The sequence below is a fragment of the Chiroxiphia lanceolata genome, chromosome 1, assembly GCF_009829145.1.
Source record: "Chiroxiphia lanceolata isolate bChiLan1 chromosome 1, bChiLan1.pri, whole genome shotgun sequence".
Classification (NCBI taxonomy): domain Eukaryota; kingdom Metazoa; phylum Chordata; class Aves; order Passeriformes; family Pipridae; genus Chiroxiphia; species Chiroxiphia lanceolata.
In genome coordinates this window covers 104749559-104771505 of record NC_045637.1, presented here as the reverse complement: position 1 = coordinate 104771505, position 21947 = coordinate 104749559, and the positions used below count along the sequence as shown (strand labels likewise).

At 35.6% G+C, this 21947-nt stretch overlaps 1 protein-coding gene across 2 annotated transcripts in view; it reads right to left on the bottom strand.

The window, feature by feature from the left end:
* CNTNAP2 (contactin associated protein 2) overlaps positions 1 to 21947 on the bottom strand; it is a 1030565-nt gene that overhangs the window by 519554 nt on the left and 489064 nt on the right. For both annotated transcript variants that reach the window (XM_032681831.1, XM_032681841.1), the window contains one exon: positions 17571 to 17835. In XM_032681831.1, coding sequence (XP_032537722.1) covers positions 17571 to 17835 — 265 coding nt within the window. The remainder of the gene's footprint in view (positions 1 to 17570; positions 17836 to 21947) is intronic.

Sequence of the window (21947 nt, the reverse complement as noted above, 5' to 3'; positions counted from 1 at the left end):
AATACATGGAGTAGGTAAAAATATGGATTTTAATGACCCATATGTCCACAGAAGCAAAAAGATACAGTATGTGACAAAAGATCAATGGGTGTTCATATTTTAAGAGCTTGCTAAGTGCATAGGGTAGAAGAGATAAAAGAATTTATGCAAGGGTTGGAAAATCTGGTCCAAAAGATAGGGAGCCCAGCCTGGCAAGAAAATGAAGGCTAGTGAAAAGGTCTGTAAGCAGTACATAGTAGTATATAGCTTACTGAGCTGGCAGTAGTATTATTTCTGGGGCAATGTGCTTAAATAATTTTAGTAGGCTTCATTTGTGTTTGGGGTTGTTTTGTTGGGTTTTTTATTGTAAGTTGTTTTTTTTTTCTGCAAGTACAAATCATCTGTGAATAAAAAACAAGACACTAGTGTACTTTAAGCAAGTGGAAAAACTTGACAGAATTTAACTCTAAGTTTAACTCTGCACTGTAAAAATAAATCCAGACAGTTATTCTGCCAGATGAGTTTGCCAAGAAGAGAAAGGATGCTAATAACCAGCATAATTTTCTTTATATTGCAGTTGTGAAATTGTTCTCCAGGAATACACATTTTTGAATCCAGGGCTAGATGGGACTCGTTCTTGCTGTTACAATCTGGACCCACCAAAACATTGTTGCTCTACTTGTTCTGTTTTCAGAATTATAGTCTGAAGTAATTCTTGGCCAGTTTATATCCACTTATTATTATGTCATTAATTATTCTTTCTCTTAAAAAGCTGTTATACCTCCCTGATGTCTAAACTACTGAAATGTTTTCAGAGAATGTTCATATATTCTTCCAAATTTAATTATGCTTGTGAAACAATCCATGTTTTTAAATAAGTATTTTTTTATACTTTTCAGACCCTCTTATCTCTTAGTTTTCATAATACTATTTTGATTGTTTTTACTTATATAGATGTAAATATATATTAATAATATAAATATATATTATATACATATCAAATATATATTTGTTTATATAAAATAAAGAAGATTCAAAGAAAAATATTATTAATGGAAAATATGGAAACCTGAATGTTAGTATAGGGTGGGGTCCACAAATGGATTCAAAGATAGATCTGAGTAAATAAAGAATTAGATACAAATAATGATGCAGATATTTTTTGAGAGTGAGCAATCATGACTCATCAAAATCACTCCATTAAAGATATAATGTTAAAGATGATTGTCTAAGATTTTTATGGTATGGAAATTGAAAATTTTATAAGTATACCCACTCTCAGTGATGTATTAAAACCATTGCACTAGGTATCAGTCATAACAATGCTGAATGTTGTGTTGCCAGCCCAAGTACCCCTACTAAAGACAAACTACAAAAAAAATTCCAGAAGATGTGACTGCCACAGACCACATACTGAACCAAGGATACTCCATCTATTCCAGCATCTGAATCTGCAGGAAGTATGACAAAGAAAACTGTAATAATAGACATGTACAGCAAGACTGTAAATTTATGGAATGTTATCTACTGCATTCATGTCTTTAGAACAGGCTTCCTATAATTGGATAAAACTAATTTTTCTTTTCAATCTTTGGACATCTCTGTCTGAGAATTGTAAGCTCTTTCCCTCCTCACAGTTTCATAAAGATTATAGACAATTTGCTATTCTATAATACGTTTGCATCAAACATATAAGAAAACTTAGCAGTTCTGGACAAGTACTTTAGTCACTAGAGGCATATCTGTATTTCAGCCAAAGGTACTTTTGTATGTCATATACTCATACATAAATTACATGAACCTCCTAGGGTACTATTTATCAGGCATGTGTGTAACATATCATGAAGCTCAGTGTTGGCTATGAAAGTTATCCCTCCAACTTGGTAAGGAATGCAGTCAGGCCATTTGCCTATACTTAATCTCACATTCCTATACTCACTCTAGCATACCCAAAATACACTGATAGCAACATACAAGTAATAATGACTAATCTGAAGCTACTTTGGGTAAGGAGAGCTGCCTCTATCATGTTGCAGTTAACTGAAACAAAATGTTTCACCTCAGCCTGTTCGTAAGAACACACAACTTCATGTTTGTCTATAAAAAGATCCTCTCATTCTCTTTATTCCACCTTCCTCCCCCTCTCTCCGCATACATTTCTTCATCCTGTTCCCTACTGTTGAAGAAAATAAGCTTCCTTTCAGCTTTGCCTGCCGCCTGATATTTCAGGTCTGTTATATACAGCTCTTGCAGAATGCTGGAAATGGATGGGTACAGAATCCGGCCTCAGCTGTCCATAGCTGGTTGCCCATATGATCCCTCTCTTAGTGTTTTCTGAGGCATAAGCTTCTTCTCACTTTGCCTTTTGAAGAATAAGGAACCAGCAGTGGAAAAGGTAGATTTCTCTCAAAACTTAACAGCAGAGACAGGTAGTACTTATTGCTCCCGGCCATCACAACAGACAGCAATTCATGCCACTAGCTTCTTGTACTTTTATCACATTTTAATGTATCTTAGGCTTTACTAAATGACACAATTCCCGGAGAAAAGTGATTACAAGAGGATCTCAGCTACCCCTAAAACAAAATGCACTGAAAAAATCATCACAATAAACTCTTGAGTTCTCAGAAACTGAAACTAAAAGGAAATGAAACCACAGTTTGAACTTAAAAGGCCATTTCACAATGTGCAAGGACTAGGCCCGTGATTTTTTAAAACTTTTCTTTTTGTACTACTCCTGTTAATTTCGTTTCATACTCAGTTAAAAGGCCAGATTTTTATCCTCGGATAATATATTCTCCTAATGTCTTTACTTTCGTGATATCTGCACCTAAAAATTCTGTGACTTTTCCTTCCTGCCAGCTTCATAAAAATTCTGACGATCTAGATAATTCCTCTACCACACAGGTAGTAGGAATATTGAGCCTGAGGGTTACCAACTTGTGGATAAACTTCTCTGGTACCTTCACAACCTAAGAAAGAGAGAGATGAAGTTTTAAACACAATTTATTAGACTTTGGTTTGGCTGCTTTCATCTTCCCCCACCTTCTACATATGCTTTCCTTGAGTAATGACTTGGGTTTTCCTGATTTGTTGCCAAAATGACTCAGAAGACTGACACTATGTCAGGCTTCAGATGATGGATGAAGTAGAAATGCAGAAAAAGGTGTTATAGAGTAAATATTCTGTTAAAGCCCACTAAAATCCAAAAGGTTTTTTAAATATTCACTTTCATAGGACAGGTTTTCAATTGATGCATTTCCCATCTGTCTGGGTGATTGTACATTGCAAGAGTCTGCATGTCAAAAGAAGAAGCATTTGATTATGCTAGCACTTTTTGATATATTAGTTAATTATCACACAATCCAATATAACAATGATCAGTTTATGCAAAGCAAATTAAGTATTCTCTTAAGATTATTTTTCAAAGTGCAATATGTTTCTCATAATGATAAATAATAATGAAGAAGTGCTGTGTTTAATTTATTTATTTATACTAATTATTTGATTCTAGAGGGACAAAATTTAGTAAAATCTTAAAAATATTCTATCTGCATGAAGAGATACATATAGCAACCACATGAAATTTGGCTACCTTATACATATTTTATGTGGATTTTTCCATCATAGCTACTATTCTGAAAATAATTTCAAAGAGCGATTATGGTGGCACAGGACAAGAAATGTAACTCAGCATATTTTCAATGAGAAAACAACTTCTTTATGTTTGATTTTACAACATTAAAATTTGATTAAGGTCATTCCTAATTTAAAAAAAAATATCAAAACCAACACACTCAGCACATCTTTTTAATGTCCTTCTACAACACTGAAATACATAAGGATGAGCTAAACATTTACCCAGAACCATGTCCCATTCCTAAGTAGTATGGTGTATCATGCATTATTCCCACAGTAATTTTATTAGTGCAACAGAATTTAAAGTTATCTATTCACTGAGCAATAAGGAGTAAAATAGACAAATCTCTTGAGTTTTAATTGTTTTTTTCTCACCTCAAACAAGAGGAGGAAGCAAAAGAGGTACAGACTGATGATATTCTTATATACCTTCTGCAGAGCTACAACTCTTTCCCACTTTGTGTTTCAGGAACTTCTTGAATGACAAAGAAGAGTATAAAGAAAAATCTCCGTGTTTATTCTCTAGGATCCTGCCTACTTTGACACTGATTTTAAAGTAAGTGTGATGCACAAAGTAAGGACTGGTGTCTGTGTATGTTCATGGGTACATTCATAGAGATGTAACTCCTCTGTGCTTAAACAGACTGGAAATGAGCGAATAGAGATTTATTTTAGTAAGTTTTTACCTTGTGTAATGTCCTCAATGGCCCTCGCAAGTTTGACAGTTTAGTGTCAATGGCATCTTTTCCCGAGAGTCTTAAAATATCATTCCCCTTCCCTTTCAGAGTGGAACAGGTGAGTCCTGACACATGATAATGAGTGACATGTGGCATTTCCTTGTAACCTGTCAGACAGTCTCTCAAGAGTAAAGGTGGTAGAACCCTACTAGATTTCCTCTACCAGTCATCTACCCTGTGCAGTGACAATCTTTTAAAATGTCCTATTTGAAGAAAATCTGTCACAACAAAATTTTTTATTATTTTGATGAATCTGTGACACACTAAATAGAAAGACATAATATTTTGAACTCCTGTTTAATCTGAAATGAATAACAGCCTTTGTTTTTGCTGCTTGATCAAAGGAACATTCATAAGACCAGTCAGAGTCTTTTTCTACTGAATATTATTAATTTATAAGTGGAAAAAATATATGTACTATATTCCTTTTTGAGGTAGCAATATTTCCAGATTCAAATTAACTTTCAAACTAAAAATAATCAGATTATCAAGAGTATGGAACTGTAGATCTTAGTTTTTATATCCCCAACCAGTTCTTTGCAATGCAAAACCTTCAAATGTTGTGATATAAAGTTTTTAAATCGACAGGCTAAATCTCAAAGGATCAAATGATAACCAGTGAGGTTCTTGAAAAAGGCCTTCTGATCCCTGTTGTCACTCCCCTACCTGCCTTTTACATTAAATGAATATGGAATAAACTGAAAATAGAACTTCCAGAGGCAGGCATTGAGTACTGACAGTACTGACAAGCACCAGACAGGCATCATTGACATGGTGTGAGCTGCCATGAATACTCAGAGGAAAGGACCTTGCACATTCTTGGACCTCTTGCTGCTGCACTTAGATAAACTGCAGAGTAACTTTCAAACAACTAGGTTTTAAAAACAGCTGTATTGCAAAGCTTTTCTCAGATTCGAATTCTCATTTGATTTAATTTGGCCCAAGACTTGGACTTCAGGCCTGTAAGTCTCAGCATCATAGTTTTTCTGGGCTCTCCACTACTACGTATCATTGGAAACTTCTGCCATTTCCAGTGTGAACTGAGGATACATGGCAGCTATCAAGATGCTCAACAACTCAACATAATATCAGGTTTCCTAAGAGACTATACCGGTTTTGAGTGGAGACAAGTGGCTGCTTCAGACTCCTGTATGTTACATGTGAATCACTAAACACAATAGGCAAAACATTGACCTACTGCAATGTTTCATAACCTGTTGCTACTTCAGTGTGTCACTGTAATCAGAACTTTAAGATTTCATATTTGCTTATGACTATGGATATTTGAAATCCTGGTTAAACTTAAAAATGACAAAACCAGATTTGAGTTGAAAGTTTTGTTCCAAACTGAAATTCAGTTATTGAATGCAATGATTTCATTCTATTCAGCTCTGTTGTAATGATGTCAGTGATCCCCCAAAAGAGTACATTCTTTAATTTTACACATACTACAATTTGCTCCTCACTTTTATGACAATATTCATCCATTTTTTAAAAATAGAAAATTAATTTGACAAAAGCTATTAACAGTATTAGAAAATAATTCTACTTTGCAAGATTTGGGTGACATAACTGAACAGAACTGTATAATTCCACAAACAAAAGTTCCCAAAGATAAAGGCCTGCCTCAGGAAATATTATGTTAAAGAAAGATGAACCAAACATCAAATTCATAACAGCATTTTCCTGCAAACAAAATCAGAAAATAACACTTGGTATTGGATTGCTCAAAGTCAGAAATAAGAAGAAGGGAGAAGAGGTAAGTGTGTTCTTTGTGCTCCAAGTTTGTTCAAGAGAAATATAACTCAGTGTCATCCTGCCAAAGGAAAACAAAATGTTTTAGTAATTTCTTGGGGATTTTGTTGTTGTTGTTGTCCATTTTTGGGGGAGGGTTGTTTTTGTTGTTGTTTTTTACAGTGGTCTCCCAGTAAAACAACATTCTGCTTATTTTTTTTATATACATATACATAGGTATATATATATATATATGTATATGTGTGCATATGTGTGTGGGGGTGGGTGTGTGTGTGTGTGCACGTTTCACAGGTGCCTGGGAAGGTAAAGAAGGCAGGGCTGTGTTCTGCCTAGTTCTGTGCCTTTGGAGGATGCTTCAGAACATGAAGATCATCCCCCTGGGACCAGATAGTTTTTTATAGCATACGACAAAGCTTTATCCCACAGCAAATTTGATGAAACATCACTTGTTGCCAACACTATGGAAACCTGTCTAACCCTCCTATAGATTCCTCTGCACCACGTTATTCTTTCCCAAATTCTGTACTGTCAAGAATATCAGCTTTGTGTTGCAAATTCCATAACTGAGAGACATGGGATCTGCTATTACTGTTTTCACAGGTAATTATCTAAGTACCGACATGAAAATGTTAAGAATGCTATTTTCCTCTGCTAGAAATCGTGTGCTAGTGCTGTGGAAAAGTTGATTCCACTTGGCAGTTGGTTTTAATGCATGTGCTAATATGCATAAAATGAGCTGTTAAAAGAGCTACAAAAGGTTAATCAATGAAACCTTTATTCTTGAGAGCATGCAATATAACATTCCACTATTTGAAATCTGCAAAAAGAAAAGAAAGTAATTTTTTGCATTTTAAAAGAATAGATCCTTAAAATGTTGTACATACATATGTTTTGTGGAAAAAACATAGGGGAAGTCATGCCTTTAAACACGTTTTTCTTTACTAAGTAAATATTCTACAAAGGATATGCGTAGAATTTTTAGTATTTGTCCTCAGTGGAACAGTGTCTGAGTAGAAATTGGGTAGTGCTAAAATTATGTATTTTATAGTGGCTGCCTCATAGTAAGAGAATTGAGATTTTTTTTTCCCCAATCAAACATATAAACTTAATGAGTAAGCTTTTTAAAGACAATATCATCTGCTGTTCAGCTTACAGAAACCAAAGTACTTTGGTTGCTCTGTTTCACCTCAGTGCTCATGTGATGCTGCTTCAGCAACATTTGGAAATGAAAAGAAGCAAAGTACAAAAATGCCTGAAGGGATTCACCATCTTTTACAAGACCAAAGTAAAGGCAGAGCAAGCAACATAGAACTAGAAAATTTTTTTTTTTTCCCCAAGTCTATTTTTTTAGCAAAGAATAACCACTTCTGTCAACCAAGCTGCAAAAAAAATAGACAGTGCACACGGTGCCTGATGCCATTTGAAGGAAGCGCTTTGATAGAAACTGCTTTTACTTCTGTCAATGTCAGTAGAAAATGCCAAAGTGCCACGATACACATAACAGTTGTGCATGACTGTGCTAACCAAAAAAAACGGCAAGGGCCAAGCTGACTTAGAAGAGCTGCATTGCTTGTGTAAAAGATGAAATTCATCCTTTGAGCTAGATGTCATTGATGCAAACCAGGAGGTCAGCAGAAGCACTATGAATTTACAATGGCGTGCCTGAAAACAGAATCTTTCCTCTAGCACTTAAGTTTTATGCAACATAAAATATGCATGGATGCTTGACAACTCTTCCTTTCATTATATACAAAAGTGACTCTCTCTTCTCTCTAAAATAACACTGTCAAACCAAGAGGGACTGCCAGAAACCTGTCACAGATAATAATCTATTTTCCCAGGTTCCTGAATAGCAATGAAAAAGAAGATATTGAGTGTCAGTTCCCAGCACATAAATTTAAGTTCCATGCCTGTAATTAGGACATATTCCCCCCTCCCCCCCCAAAATGGCATTTGATATTACAATGATTTTTAATTTTTTTCCTGAGGAATTGGCTAGAGATATTGTGGGACACCTGCCCAAGGATTAGTGATAAATAAGATTAAGAATTAAAAATTGCAAAAATCCTGGGAAACTCAAATGACTTGCAAGGACATTTGCACTACACAGATTATTCATGCTTTTACTCAGAGTGCAAATGCAGCAAATGCAGACTTTAAAAGTAAAGAAAATTCTTCTTTTCCCTTGCATTTGGAGAAGATAAAAAGGTGAAAAGAGAACTGGCAGGTTTAATTTACATAGTTGATAGCTTCATACCACAGTGGTTCTGCACAGTGTTATGTAGCCCCCTGCTTGAAGATTCTGTACCCTTTTTTTAAAAACACTATTACATAGTACACGTTCATGACGTTTGATCTCCCAGTCTGTCCCTAAACACCTTTTTTAAGTGTACGGAAAATAACTGTCTTATGTTTTAAGCGGAGACTTTTTTCTTCTCCCCTCTTCTAATTTCTTTTAAAACCCTAACAACCATTTTCCTGTCCCAGCAGGGTTTTATGCCTATGAAAGTTTTTTCTAAAACAATGAACTTTGAAGTAAAGGAGGATACTTTTCCAAAGCTGTGAACTTTCCCTTCGCTTCTACATCTGCAATCCATCTTCTAGTCTGCACACTCTCTGCTGTGTTTTTTTCTTCTGAAACAACACAGGTTGTGTCTCTGCTGTGTTTGCAATCAGGCCCAAGGAATGACCCATGTTCCCCTGGACAGTTCACCCAACACAGCTCACATCTGCAGTGCTCATGGCTGGTCCCTCCATTTCTGTCCCCACCATGCAGCGTGTGGAGGTGTCTCTGGAGTAGTAGCCACTCTCTGGGGTCTCATCTTATTGTCCCACGTGCCCACCCTGTGTAAGCCATGCACAACACTAACTGCTTCATGCCTGTCATGTGATTGGCATTACATGATCACAGTTACAGCAGTCTTGTCACAACAGTTCAGGCTCTGCCCCGACCCTGCATGTCCTTCTTTGGGTCTGAGACACATTGTGAATGCTTTGGTTCTAAAAATGGATATCTCTTCATGAAGTGGTGAATAATAAGTTCACCCCATACTCTGTGATATGTGCACTTTTTAAGCCATGACACCCAGAATATGTTGTGTCTACAGAAAGGGGTAGGAGGTGGAGCGGGGGGAAGGAAAGAGCATGAGAGCATGTAAGGGGACAGACTCTTGCACAGAAGTACTGGAGGACAAGCCAGGTTGGCAGAGTTAAGTTCTGCTTTGTTCAGACTCTGCTTTGAGTCTATTGTAATAGACTCCATACCAGTCTATCCAACGAACTATTCCTGGATCGTGGTGCTGATGGCGGAGAAACTATTGATGCAGTTGAAAGATGATATTAGAAGTGATGCAGCCTGTTTCCAAAGAGGACAGCCATAGCAACAGGACCTTGAGAGGAAACAAGGATCTCCAAGGGTCTCCTGAACTCATTCAAATGGTTTTCTTATTTGACCAAATACTGATGGTCTGTGAAGTTTGTGCATAGTTGGCAAATTAGCTGAGTAAATTCTCCTACTGATACATAGCTATATGCACAATGCTACATATACACACGTACAGTGGCTATAACTTATACTATCAATTAAAAAGTGAGTGCATTCTTTTTACTCTCTACACTCCACTTACTCATTGCCATTTACAGACTATCATAACTGCCAGACTAAATAGACAGTAGCAGTATATCTTTAAGTTATGACAAACGATTAATCACACGCTGGGTTCTGTTGCAGTCCGAAATTCAAATATCAGCAGAAAAAAGAATTGCTGGGATTAAACAGGAAGTGTTGAGCCACAGAGGCTGGGGAAAAAAACACCATCTAAAAGACCAGACAAGATCCATTGTCCTCATCTACCCCAGCAAGATGTAGAGAGACTTTACTTGATGCTATCCGATATCCCATTGTTTTCTCTCTCCCTGTGTAAATTCTTCTTTTGGGTAAAGCTGATCACCCTTCCCCAGTGTAACCCTGCTTACTGGAAATTCCAGACCTTTTTCCCCAAATTGTAAATACTGTATCCGAGAAACGTAAAATCATTTTTCCCCTTATATCATCCCTGTTACTGAAAATGCTAATAGATTGTGGAAATCCCTGTTTGGAATAACCCTGCCTCCTCATTAGCATGTAAGCCCCCGAGACCCTTAAGTAGCACTCGTGTGTTCAATAAATCATTCCAGTTTTTACCTCTATATCTGGGATTGTGTTAACTTTATTGGACCATTACAGGGTTAGATGTGCTCAGTCAACTACTTCTCTCTGAAACAGAAGCAAAACCAGACTTCAAATAGATTTCCTACATTTTCTCACTAGTTTGAAGGAAAAATAAATCTGCTACATGGTGAATTAAAAAGATAGCACAGCACGAAGTCCAATCGAATTTCTCAAGTAGTACTAGCATCTACAGAAAAGTTTATAGGAACCACCACATCCTGTCATTAACTGCAAACCAGGCTTTCACAAAATTAGTAAGTTTAAGCCAATGGTTCTGGAAGGCACTCATGCCATTGCTGAAAGAACTGGCTGACATTACGGTGCAGCTGCCACCTGTTGCAATCTATGACAAGCCTTGTTCTGCATAGGTGTGTGAATCCTGGAAAAAGGCTTTCTCAGAAAACACCTTTATGGAAGAGGAAGCAGAGATGGCAAACTACTATACTGGGGGAAAGAATGCAACGTTTCTCATATTCAGTCTTTCGGATATTAGAAAACATTCCTTTAATTTCCTTTATAATATATGAATACTCAGGGTTGTCCTCAGGATACTGCTGTCAGGTTGTGCATAAACACAACAAATATAACTATGGTTCCTGTCTCTATCGTATCCTTTTGTTTAGTTCTTTATAACTAATCTAAAAGGAAAGTAATAATGGAAAAAAACAAATTCATGTCAATCAGAACATGTAAGACGTGGAAGAGTTTAAAATGCAAACAAAAGTGTATTTTGCAATGTCCTTTCCAACATCACCATCTTTCTGATCCAAGAGGTAGTGTTTGTTTTAACTAAACATCCTCGGCTTGCTAAACCAAGTGTTAAAGATATGTCTCTTCATGCTCTCTGGTGTTCCACAAAAACATGCAGACAGAGAATCCACTGAAGTAAAAAAATCTATGTTCTTACTAAAGTAACTTCAAAATACTAGGCGCTTCTGTAGCATTCAGTGCTAAGGGGTTTATCTTTCATTCATCAGTCAAAATCAAAATTTTCAGACTTGACTAGAACCAGACTAGCAATAACTGATGTGGTTGCAGTAGGAAAAGGCAACATAGAAAGCAACTAAAATGATTCCACTTCCTGTAAACCTAGTGAATTAAAAAAAAAAAATAAATTAGAAGGGTAAGTTTCCGACTAGTATTGTCCAAATCCTCTCACATAAATTACACTCATTTGAGCAGCAAGTTAAAATTATCATTTAACTACTAATTTTCCAGTTGTTTTTTTTTTTTCCCCTGAAGAAAATTCAATGCTTAAATAGTAGTTGTAAAAAGACTTATTTCATCTTTAGCTGCTAATATAGAGAGCGACTAGCAAAGGTTCTCTCTAACTCTGTTCTACAGCCCAGAGGAAATGAGGTCAAAACACGTAAACTGAACTTCAGTCTCCTGGATAAATACAGGAAACCTGTCCAGGGGAGCACTCTACTTTCTTGATTCTGAGGTTCCTCCATGTTTGCAAGGAGCCAGTACAACCAACAAACAGTTAAATTACTCTCAGGGACATATCTGAAAATGGTACATCTATGTTTTAGAATGCATAGTTTGTGCTCAGTAGGCAACTCTCCAGCAAAAATCAGTGACTGATGAAGCGGAATTCACAAAAACCTGAACTAAACTCATGAGTTTTCTTAGGCAAAATAGAGTCTGCAATCAAGAACTCTATTTCTTGCTCTGATTGGTTTGAGTCTACTGTACCAGGATGCTAAACCAGACTACAAGAAAAATGTGCTGTAAAAATAATAATAACTACTACAAGCATACCTGTGTCTCAGTTCTGTGGAATTCAAAAACGCAAATACTTATTCATGCAGTTGCATTCACTGCTTAAGATCAATAGCCAAAAATAAACATACAGAGAGAAACAGAGAGACAAAACTGGCTGTGAAGAATTTAATTTTCTAACATTCAGACTTCTGATGTTAAGTCATCATGTGCCTTTCATGGACAGAATTTCTGTCTCTCACCTCGATCATGCTGACAAGTGCCTCGCGGGTATCTGCCTCTACTTACTAACATTCAGTGTATAACCCAGAAACAGGAATATGAGAAAGACCTGCTGGGAAATGTTATCTTCCCACCAGAAATGCACTTTTGCTCTGTGTATACACATTCTCTATTTAAGCCTTCATTTAGCAACCCAGGAAAAAATACTTCTCGATCCCCACATAAAGTGCCCCTGGGAATTGTCACTGGAAGAGTACCACTTTAGATTTGCCATAGAGAGACATTTTATTGCCTGAAGGATGGTATCTTAACCCAAGGTCTAAAATATAAATGAACTGCAATTCAGATGACTTGAGATCTAGCAGAAAGACAGAAGGGTGGAAAGCTTCCCAGAGATTCCACAGGGAGAAGTCTGATTTATTTAATACAGATAAATATGACAAAAAGATGTTCATATCCCAAGTTCTAATAAGTTTATGCTTGACAGGAGGAACTGAAGGCAGTCTTGAGTAGCAGCTAATACAAGATGTTAACTAATAGAGTTGGAACAGGAAAAAAGGAGCTGCAAGCAGATAAATTCGAGTTAAAGGCAGGAGATTTTCGACATTGAAAATTTTTCTAAGGTATTATGGTCCAAGGGAGATTATGTCCTTTTTCAATGACTTATCATTTGTATTGTGTGGTAAAATCCAAGGGAGCTTCACAGATCCTCTAGTATTTAAGTTGAGCAGAGAATGTTTAAATATGAAAGGTCAAAGCTGGCTATGAAAAGACAAGTGAGAAAGTAAACAAAGCATAAATCAAAATTATTTTCGAATCTGCCACCATAGAAACTTCACCTTTTCTCCAGAGACAGAGAAGTTCTATTCTACATTCAAACAGGAATTTGGGGGTTGCTTTAAAAAAAACATTGTAAAGCAATTAGATGATTCCTCATGAGTATTTTTTTGAATGTTACTATTGTTTCTTTGAGCAAAGCAATACTCTATGTGTTTGTTAATGAGTTACCAATTTTTTCCCATGTTAAAACCCTCAGAAAAGTCTGGTTTCATTAGGAAGGTATTTTGGTTAAGGTAGATAAAACTAAGTGGAAGAAAAGGAGGCAATTGGGACACAGGCTGCGGCTTAACCCTACTCTGAACAACATTTGCATGTGGCTTTGGGAAAAGTTTCATAAAAGTTTTTATAGCTAAGGGGGATTTAGGAGTATGACATTTTACAGTTGCTGGTTTTTCTGTGCTCAAGAAAGAAGACACTAGCTTGTTAAAGCTTATAAATAAATACAACTTCAACAACAACTTATTCTTGCAAGATCACAAATATTAAGTAGGTTCTTAGGGTAAACAGGTAGTTTATATTAAACTAAATTACTTTTAAACTGTAGCAGAATATCACAATCCTTTAGTATGTAAAACTGTATTGGAAATCTTCTAAAAAGTTCTAAAAGCAAGAACACTTCTTTCTTCCATCTTCTCAGCCTGGCATTGCTTCCATCAATCCCTTGGGTAAATCCAACAAGTTCTAGGAAGTTTGTGTGAATCTCATGGTGACAAAAGCAGAATTTAGTCAAAACCATATGGAGCAGTAAAGATAAATCTCTTAACTGTTTTCTGAGATTCTCTCCTATTATTAATCCCTATTCTGGGACATATACAATTGTGAAGATATTAATCACAGTTTACTCTGCAGAGAAAAAGTCAATAACATGTTTAACTCTTGATTTATACACAAGCTTTAAGTATTTCACCTGTGTAATTCTGCACAGTCAGTAGCTTATTTTTCTAATTAAAACTTTATTTCAGCTCTCAGTGGACCTGATTTTCCCCTTACTAACAACAAGTTTATTAACATAACTCTCATCAATCAAAAGGTAGCAGTGTCTTAATGAGAGTAATGTAGGAAAAAATAAAATCAAAGTCGTTGACTTTGTAAAACAGTTTTGCCAGTCTGTTCACAGGTAAACAGTGCTTACTGAATGCTTAACAGAATGCTGGGCAGGGTAGGGTAGGGAAGGAATTTTTTACTGTTTAGAGACCTGTTTTGAAGGTCCAGTTGGCAAGACCATGAAAAAAAAAGAAATAATTTGCTCAGTAAGCAAAATCAGACAGTAAGTCTAACTACAAGGACTAATCACCTTTGTCCCTTTCATATGTACTACAAACTGAAGGCTCAATTGCACATTAACATAAAATATTCTGTTTCACTTAGCATTTTGTTAGGGACATCAGAGTGTACATCTTACTGATGTAAAAAAATTTATTACTGTTTTCTACCTTCTCTTTGTTGTCTCTACCATTCACCCGTCTGAAGTCCAGGACAGGGCATGGACTAGTTGTTTGGTCACTGTTAAACAAGTTACAGAAAGGTCAAGTAAAATCTGAGATTGTGGTTTGCCAGTTCAGCACAAGTCTGTTGCTTTTCATTTGTAACACAGAATTCAGACATATTAGACTATAAGATATGTAATCATACCTGATTTGTTTCAGCACATATAAAATGAATACTAAATTTTCATAATACGGATGGATTTAACTGCTTTAATCAAATGTATAGAACTGAGGTTGTGGTTTGAAAGTAACCGAAGGCACGGACAGAGCACAAGTTAAACAGTATCTAGTATCATTAAAGAAGAAAATAAAATGGATGTTGGAAAAAAAAAGAAGTGATCTATAGAAAGTTATTAAACATCAACTACCTGTGGTGTTTTAAAAGTAGTAACAATAGAATAAGAGAGGGAACTAAGGTACGACAGATAGGAATATCTCATACTTAGGCTAAAGATTATTTTGACCTCCAAACAATAAGTGCAGAAGCTTCAGATACACAAAACCATTTTCATAATTTTAACAATATAATTTTTATATTACATAGTCCAAGAATAAAGTACTGAGATGACTTATCTTGTCAATAAAGATGAAGAAGATTGATCAGGAAACAGAAAATTTAATGAAAAATTGAATACAGTGAAATCTTCAGCAGGCAGGACATGCAGTTAAATAAATGAAAGAACAATTAAGTGTCTATAGGATGACCAAAGGAGAACATTTAATAGGACATAAGTGCTCTTGCTGTGATCTGCTAGCACTGTGAAAAAATGATCCCTGACAAATACAGAACAGACAGCAGGGAAGGATCTATGGGAGACAAAGAAAACTGCTAAGAACAGACTACCTGATGGCAGTTCTCAATTTCTGTGATTTTAAATGCAAAGCAATGTCTGCTTCATGATTCTAGTGAATCACAATTGATCCAAATGTTTTCCCACAGCATTGTAACTTCTCTTAATCACTGTATTTACACAGAAGTAAAACTTTTTCATTCATGCTATTTGATCACCTTAGAGTATTGTATCTCTCCATTCACTGTATAAAACAGAATAAGTAGAAGTAATTGGCATAAAAAATGAAGTACAAACCTATTTCTGGTTTCTCAGATTAGTAGTAGCTCACACCCGTCTTAACAGTCAATAGATTCTGCTTGCTGATGTTCTTGCCTCTAAACCTTACAGCTGTCTACAAAACTTTTTACGATGTCTTATAGACTATTCACCTTGCTGATTCTGTTGTTAAGTAGTAAACACAGGTCCATGTACTACTGTGGAGGCTAGAAGTGCAGTTGCTTTAACTCTGTTTTCTATGCATTATTTAATTTTTACTTCTGTAAAGTGTCATCAAAATATATAAAATTACAGCTGCCTTTCTCTCCTTAAACAAAATATTAAAATGAATTAGATATGAAAGTTCTGTCAAGTCAACAAGAAAATCTTTTTCATCTACTGTCTGGTCCCTCTTAGTCATCAAGAAGCACTTCATAAAGTAGTTTAGTAAGGATGTTTGCCGTGCCCAGTTACCAGTGAGAAAGATGGGAATTTAACTATATGTGACAAATGGGAAGGCTAGAATCTCCTGTTTATATGAACTCTGCTCATGCTAAGTGAGAGCTCCCTGAGTCAGTGCGTGCAACTTTAAGTTATTTAAAGAGAACTATGAAAAATAAAACCAGGCAAACCAGAACTCTGCTCCATATCAGCATCTTTACTGCAGAGATGTGCAGGAACAAACTCTGCCACCTGCACATCAGCTTACAGTTCCCTCGTAATTCCTGCCAGCCAGTTCAACTACTGCTTCTATAGCCAACACTAGACTGCCCAGAATGAAGTACTGATGTCCCCATGTTAATGTGGAAAGCTGACACTAAAAGCTAGTTAGCTAGTTAGTAAATTATGAGAGGCGCACAGAATAAGGACTAAGAGAGACTTTAACTTCCTGCTGGGAAAATGTGATATTACAAGTGGCAGGTGTAAGTGCAGCAAAGCTATGAAACAGAAAACACATTTGCATATAGGATGCTGTTTTAGTCAGTCTAGTTCTCTGTGATAACCAGGCTTCACTCCTTCTAGTAGACAGAAGTCTGTTCATACCCTATAGAATTATTCATACCTACACATGCAGTAACATAGAAGGCTGCATATTTGACTACGTAAAATCCTGCTTTGTCAGCTTTTAAAAATAATCAATGAAAAAAGTGTGCATCTTGTATCTATAGGACCAGAGTGGTCAAAGGTCTTTTTGTCAAAGGCAGACCATTTTGACTTCTAGTAAGCTCAGCAGTTTTATATGATGCATCTGTTAATTCCCTGCACAAGAAGAGAACAAGAAGGTTGCTGTGATATTTGCTGTACAACAGCAGAGATCCTTCTCCAGCCTTCCCTGGCAGATGCTGCATCTTGCTTTCCTATGTTCAGACACACAATTCATTTCACAGGCACTGAAATGCCTGTTGCAACACTATTAACAACAAGGTATTAAACTAAATCAACATTTTCCCAGGATAACTATGCAAATCTAAAAATTCCATACAAATATTTATGGTAAAAATGGATAATTTTTCTTTTAATGAGAGTTTCCTAATTATTGGGAAGTAATAGGAGCAGCCTAATTTTTAGGCTACTCTCAAAAAATTGAGTACACTCCCCTTTTGAAACAAAATATTTTTGCAGAGAAAACTCCAAGACAGGTGGAAGAAAGCAAAAAGAAGCAACGTTGCCTTATCCATAACGGGTAATATATTTTCTGGGTTTCTTGACAGAAGAAGAATATTTATATCTTTTTTTCTAATCTAACAACTGTTTCATAGTCTTATACCTCTTACTCAGTGAAACATACAATAAAGAATTTAATGCAGTTGCAATATAAATTTTAAATTTTGTAAAGTGATTGTTTTAATTTTTAGGTACATGATGCTTTTAAACAACACCAATAAAAATTATACCAAACTTAAAAAAAAAACCCCCTCACACTTACCCGACGAGATGTCTATCCGGTTCTTCTTCACTTGGGTGACATTGATGTGGACACTGACTTTGCCTTCGTTTATGTCCATTTCAACATTTCCCAGGCCATCTGCAAAGTTGCTGAAGACAAGAAGTCCATTTGGATTCCAGGTTCGGAAAAGGAAGCTGACTGAAAACACATCCTGGCTTGGACGACCAGGAACCTCAAGGTAACTGGTGGCGTTGAAAAAGACAGGCACTGTATGTGGCTCCACACAAGAAAAACTTAAATTTCCCTAAGGAAAACACAAAGAAAGAAGCAAAAATATAAGCAAAATTGTAAGATTCCACTAAATTCATAGTACCTTAGAAAAGTATTCCAGATTTTTTCAGCCTAGAGACTACTATAATCAATGCATATTGCAGATAAAGATGTGCTATTAATATTATTGGTTTTGTTACTATTATAATGTTGTTGCTGATTTTCTGTTTTTTTCTAGCAGTGGTCCTATTATCTTTTGTACTGTACATATGCAAAATAAAAGGTAGACTTTGCCCTGTAGAGTTGTAATCTAAGACTGGAATGAAAACTTTAATGTTTCCACTTCAAAGACAAATAAATGAATCACAGATAAACTTGTTTTGTCCATGGTCATCATAGAAACCTATAACTGAACAGCAATTATAAAAATAAGTCCAGCTTTCCAAATACCCTTACATCTTGTGTCAATCAATAGAATACATGAAGTTGGGAAAGAAGGGTATACAATAGCTCATGAGGAGCCAGTCTCTCTGTTATGTTTTCTGCTGGATAATACTAGATAAGCTAATACTTCATTTCATGAAGTAGAAGGATTTGGAGTACCTGATCATGAACAATGCCTAATATTTGTAGTCAGTAAATAATTTTCTTTATAAAAGAAACTACAGTACAGTTTTCATAGTGTAAAGTTTTACTCCTTGGAAAATTGGCAAAAATCCAGTCAACTTTATTGATTTACAAGGCTTTAAAATGTATCTGTAAACAAGACTAGAAGTAGGGATGTAAATTTTTCATTCTGCTTCTCATGTAATTTCTCACAAAAGACCACAATGGTAGGATGTATTACCATTCCTTTTCCTTAGAAATTGTAAATAGTTTGTAGAAATCTATGTCCAGAATTAATTTTAAATGCGTGAATGCAATATAAAAGGAAAACTTCCTCTGCTGAAGAATTCCTAGACTATGTGACAAAGTGGTTCCTGTCCTGTGGTTAGGTTTTCTGCTGCCCTGTTGTAGGTGAATATTATGAGGCAATTTTAGTTCTATTTGGGAAGGAAGAATTATATCTGATGCAGTATGGAAATTATTACTATGATCAAGATAGCAATTCCTTTGATATTTATTTGTATATTGAGAAAAATATTATGGTTTGAACAACATTTTTAGAGGTACATAGATGTTTAGAGATGAGACCCACTTGAGCAGGTTTCAGAATCCCAACAGGAGTCACTCAACATCTTTATTGCATAACTATTTTTAAATGCCATGTTACTGACTTCCTGATATAAGCTTTTATGTCACATTTTATACTGTATTCATAGTGTATAAATGCATGTGAGGGAAGGTAGAGAATTTGGAAGCAAGGTAGGAACTTTGTGTTTCAAAATGTGTGGGAGAAAAGACCTAGGTAAATCTTTTTAAGTAAATATTTACAATTGGAGGTGGGCTAGATGATGTCAATATACAAGCTTAAGCACTCATTTGCTGATGTCCAAACCCATCATTTTTTAAAAGAACATCACATCAGAAAACAACTGATCTGTGTCATAACAAGATATAACCTGTATGGCTGATTCAGCTTCTTATATAGAATTTTCATGTAAAAAAAAAAGAAGAATAAAAATAATATTTTTTCTTGAGCACTCAGATAGATGTTTTGATTATTCTGCATAACAGACTCGATTTCCTACAGAACCTCAGAAGTTATACACAGTCTACCTATAAAGGCCAGTAGAATTAGTAGTAACTATACTATCAGGTTGGCAGCTTCCATGATCAATTAAGGAACACTGATGTTTCCAGTAATCTGAAACTAGAGAATAGATTTCTTTAAATTGATTTCTTTGATATGCTCTTCATGACAGAACCTCATGTTCTTTTAATGCACCCAAGTTTCATGGATAGAAAAAAAAATATCCGAGGAATTAGGAAAATAATTAGCTAAAACAAGGAAAAAAAACTTTTAAATAACTGTGTGATGAGAGAAATTGCAGGTACTTTATGAGTAAAGGCAAAAAAACTTCCTTGCTAAGCTGCTTGGCTATTCTGGGTATTTTTTGTGGGTTTGATTCGCTTTCTGATTAGGTTTTTGTTTTGGGGTTTTTTTGTTTGTTTAGTTGGTTTTTGCTTGGTTGGTTTTTTTGTTTTGCTTTTGGGGGGGGTTGTTTGGTTGGGGGTTTTTTTTGCTTTTTTTTGTGGGTTTTTTTTGGGGGGTGTGGGGAGATGTTGTTTAAAAGTTGCCTGGAGATTTTAATTTTACATTTTCAGCCAACTAAGCATTAACTCAAAATAGTTAACTTGCTTGTGGTGAATAGTTTTAATCTGAACATTTCAAAGTGTGCTACAGAATACATTTGGTTAAACCACAAATTTAACTTACATTTAAAAAGAGGTGGAGAGTATCTGTAAACCTTGGTTATCATTCTCAGTGTAATGTCACCCTCAATTAGAAACAACTTCTGTTACATAGTTAAGGCAGTGCTGTGTAGACTGAGAAGGCAACAGCATTTTTTAAGAGATGACATCTCATGGTTCAGTCACAGATACCAATTAATAGGTGCTCAGAGAGTATTCTGTTAGACATTTTGAGTTTCTTTTTGCTGCCTTGTTACCGAGAGGAACTAACAATTTCCTTGTTACAAGAAGGCTTTTATATCCAATTGATACTCTCCTGTCATGCTGATGTTTTGGATACTTGGATGTATAACACCTATTAATGTTAATGGCACTGAATGGATTCAAATCCTTTTTTACATCAGTGAATGCATTTCCCATGGACAGCCTAACTGCATAAAAAGTTTCTTGAAGAAGTGACACATAATTCTAATTTCTTTGATAGTTAGCATTTTCCCTAGTGAGCTATTCAGATTAATATGAACTGGATTATTGATTCCTTCTATGATTGGAGTTCACAAGATGACTCCTCTTTTAAGTACAGTCCATCTTATATAGATTGCTCACTAGTGTTAGGTCAAGAGTTCAAATTAATCTGCAGCTTGTCTCTATAATAGCCTCCCCATTTTTCAAAGAGAATGAGATCCTCTTCTGTAGATTCAGAGTGACTTGCTGAATAGTTCTCTGGACAATGGCATCTGGAAGTCAAACATATACTGAGCATTAATATTGAAACTGTTGGTCTTATCAGAGAACTTTTCAAAATACATTGATAGCGAAAAGGTAAAAATAACTGATTTTGTGTAGTTTGAGCCTCGTATCATAATCTTTAATCTGTATGGCAAATTAGATTCGTGTTTACTTCTTATAAATCAATTTTGCTTATCCAAATTCAAATATTATCCCTTGCGTAAATACTACTGGGTCTTAAAACTTTTCCCAATTAAAAAACCTACTGGCTGAATAGGCAGTTCCCAAAAGAGAAGCAATTTATTAAGACTATGCTGCCTGCTAAATCATGATGGTTCATACAGTACAAACAATGTGCTGTATGCTAAAGTTTCTTGTGTTATTTCTGTATTTTTCTTAAAATAGCTTATTAAATATTTTTGAGCTTAACAGGATGTTTGGTTAATATAAATAATTTAAATAAAACACTCAGCTTAAATTTGCATATGATTCCACTCAATAGCACATGGCATAGGAGAGGTAGAATTGGGTGCAGCATAGACCTACTGAATGTAAGGATAGAGAATAGCAAATATGATTCTCCTCAGCATTTTTCAGTTACAGGCTTTAAAACTGGAGAGACTGTTCTGTGGAAACTAAATACAATTAGCACTCACGTTGTTTGCCCTTAATATACCTCTAGGTAGGAAAATCTGATAAAATGACTGAATTCTGAAACTCAAATTTCTCTGTACTACTTCTTGTTAACTTAATATCCTAGTCTTTTCTCAGTATTGGTACAAGGGTCAATATTATTCATTTATGCAAGGTAATGAAAGTCCTAGAAAGCTTGTTATATTTTACTAGAAAACAAGATGGACTGGAAGATAGTTTACTAGCATGTTCCCTGTTTCTGTTTTAGTCCTGAGTTGCGTTGCATACAGACATCTACTGCGTAGTCAGCCACTGCCAACTCTTGTTTACAACTTGATTCAGGAGAAAAGCAGATACCTGACATTGTCTGTCTCAGCTGACCTTTTCTCCATTACTCTCTTCTGACTCATTGGTGAGAACAAATCAGGC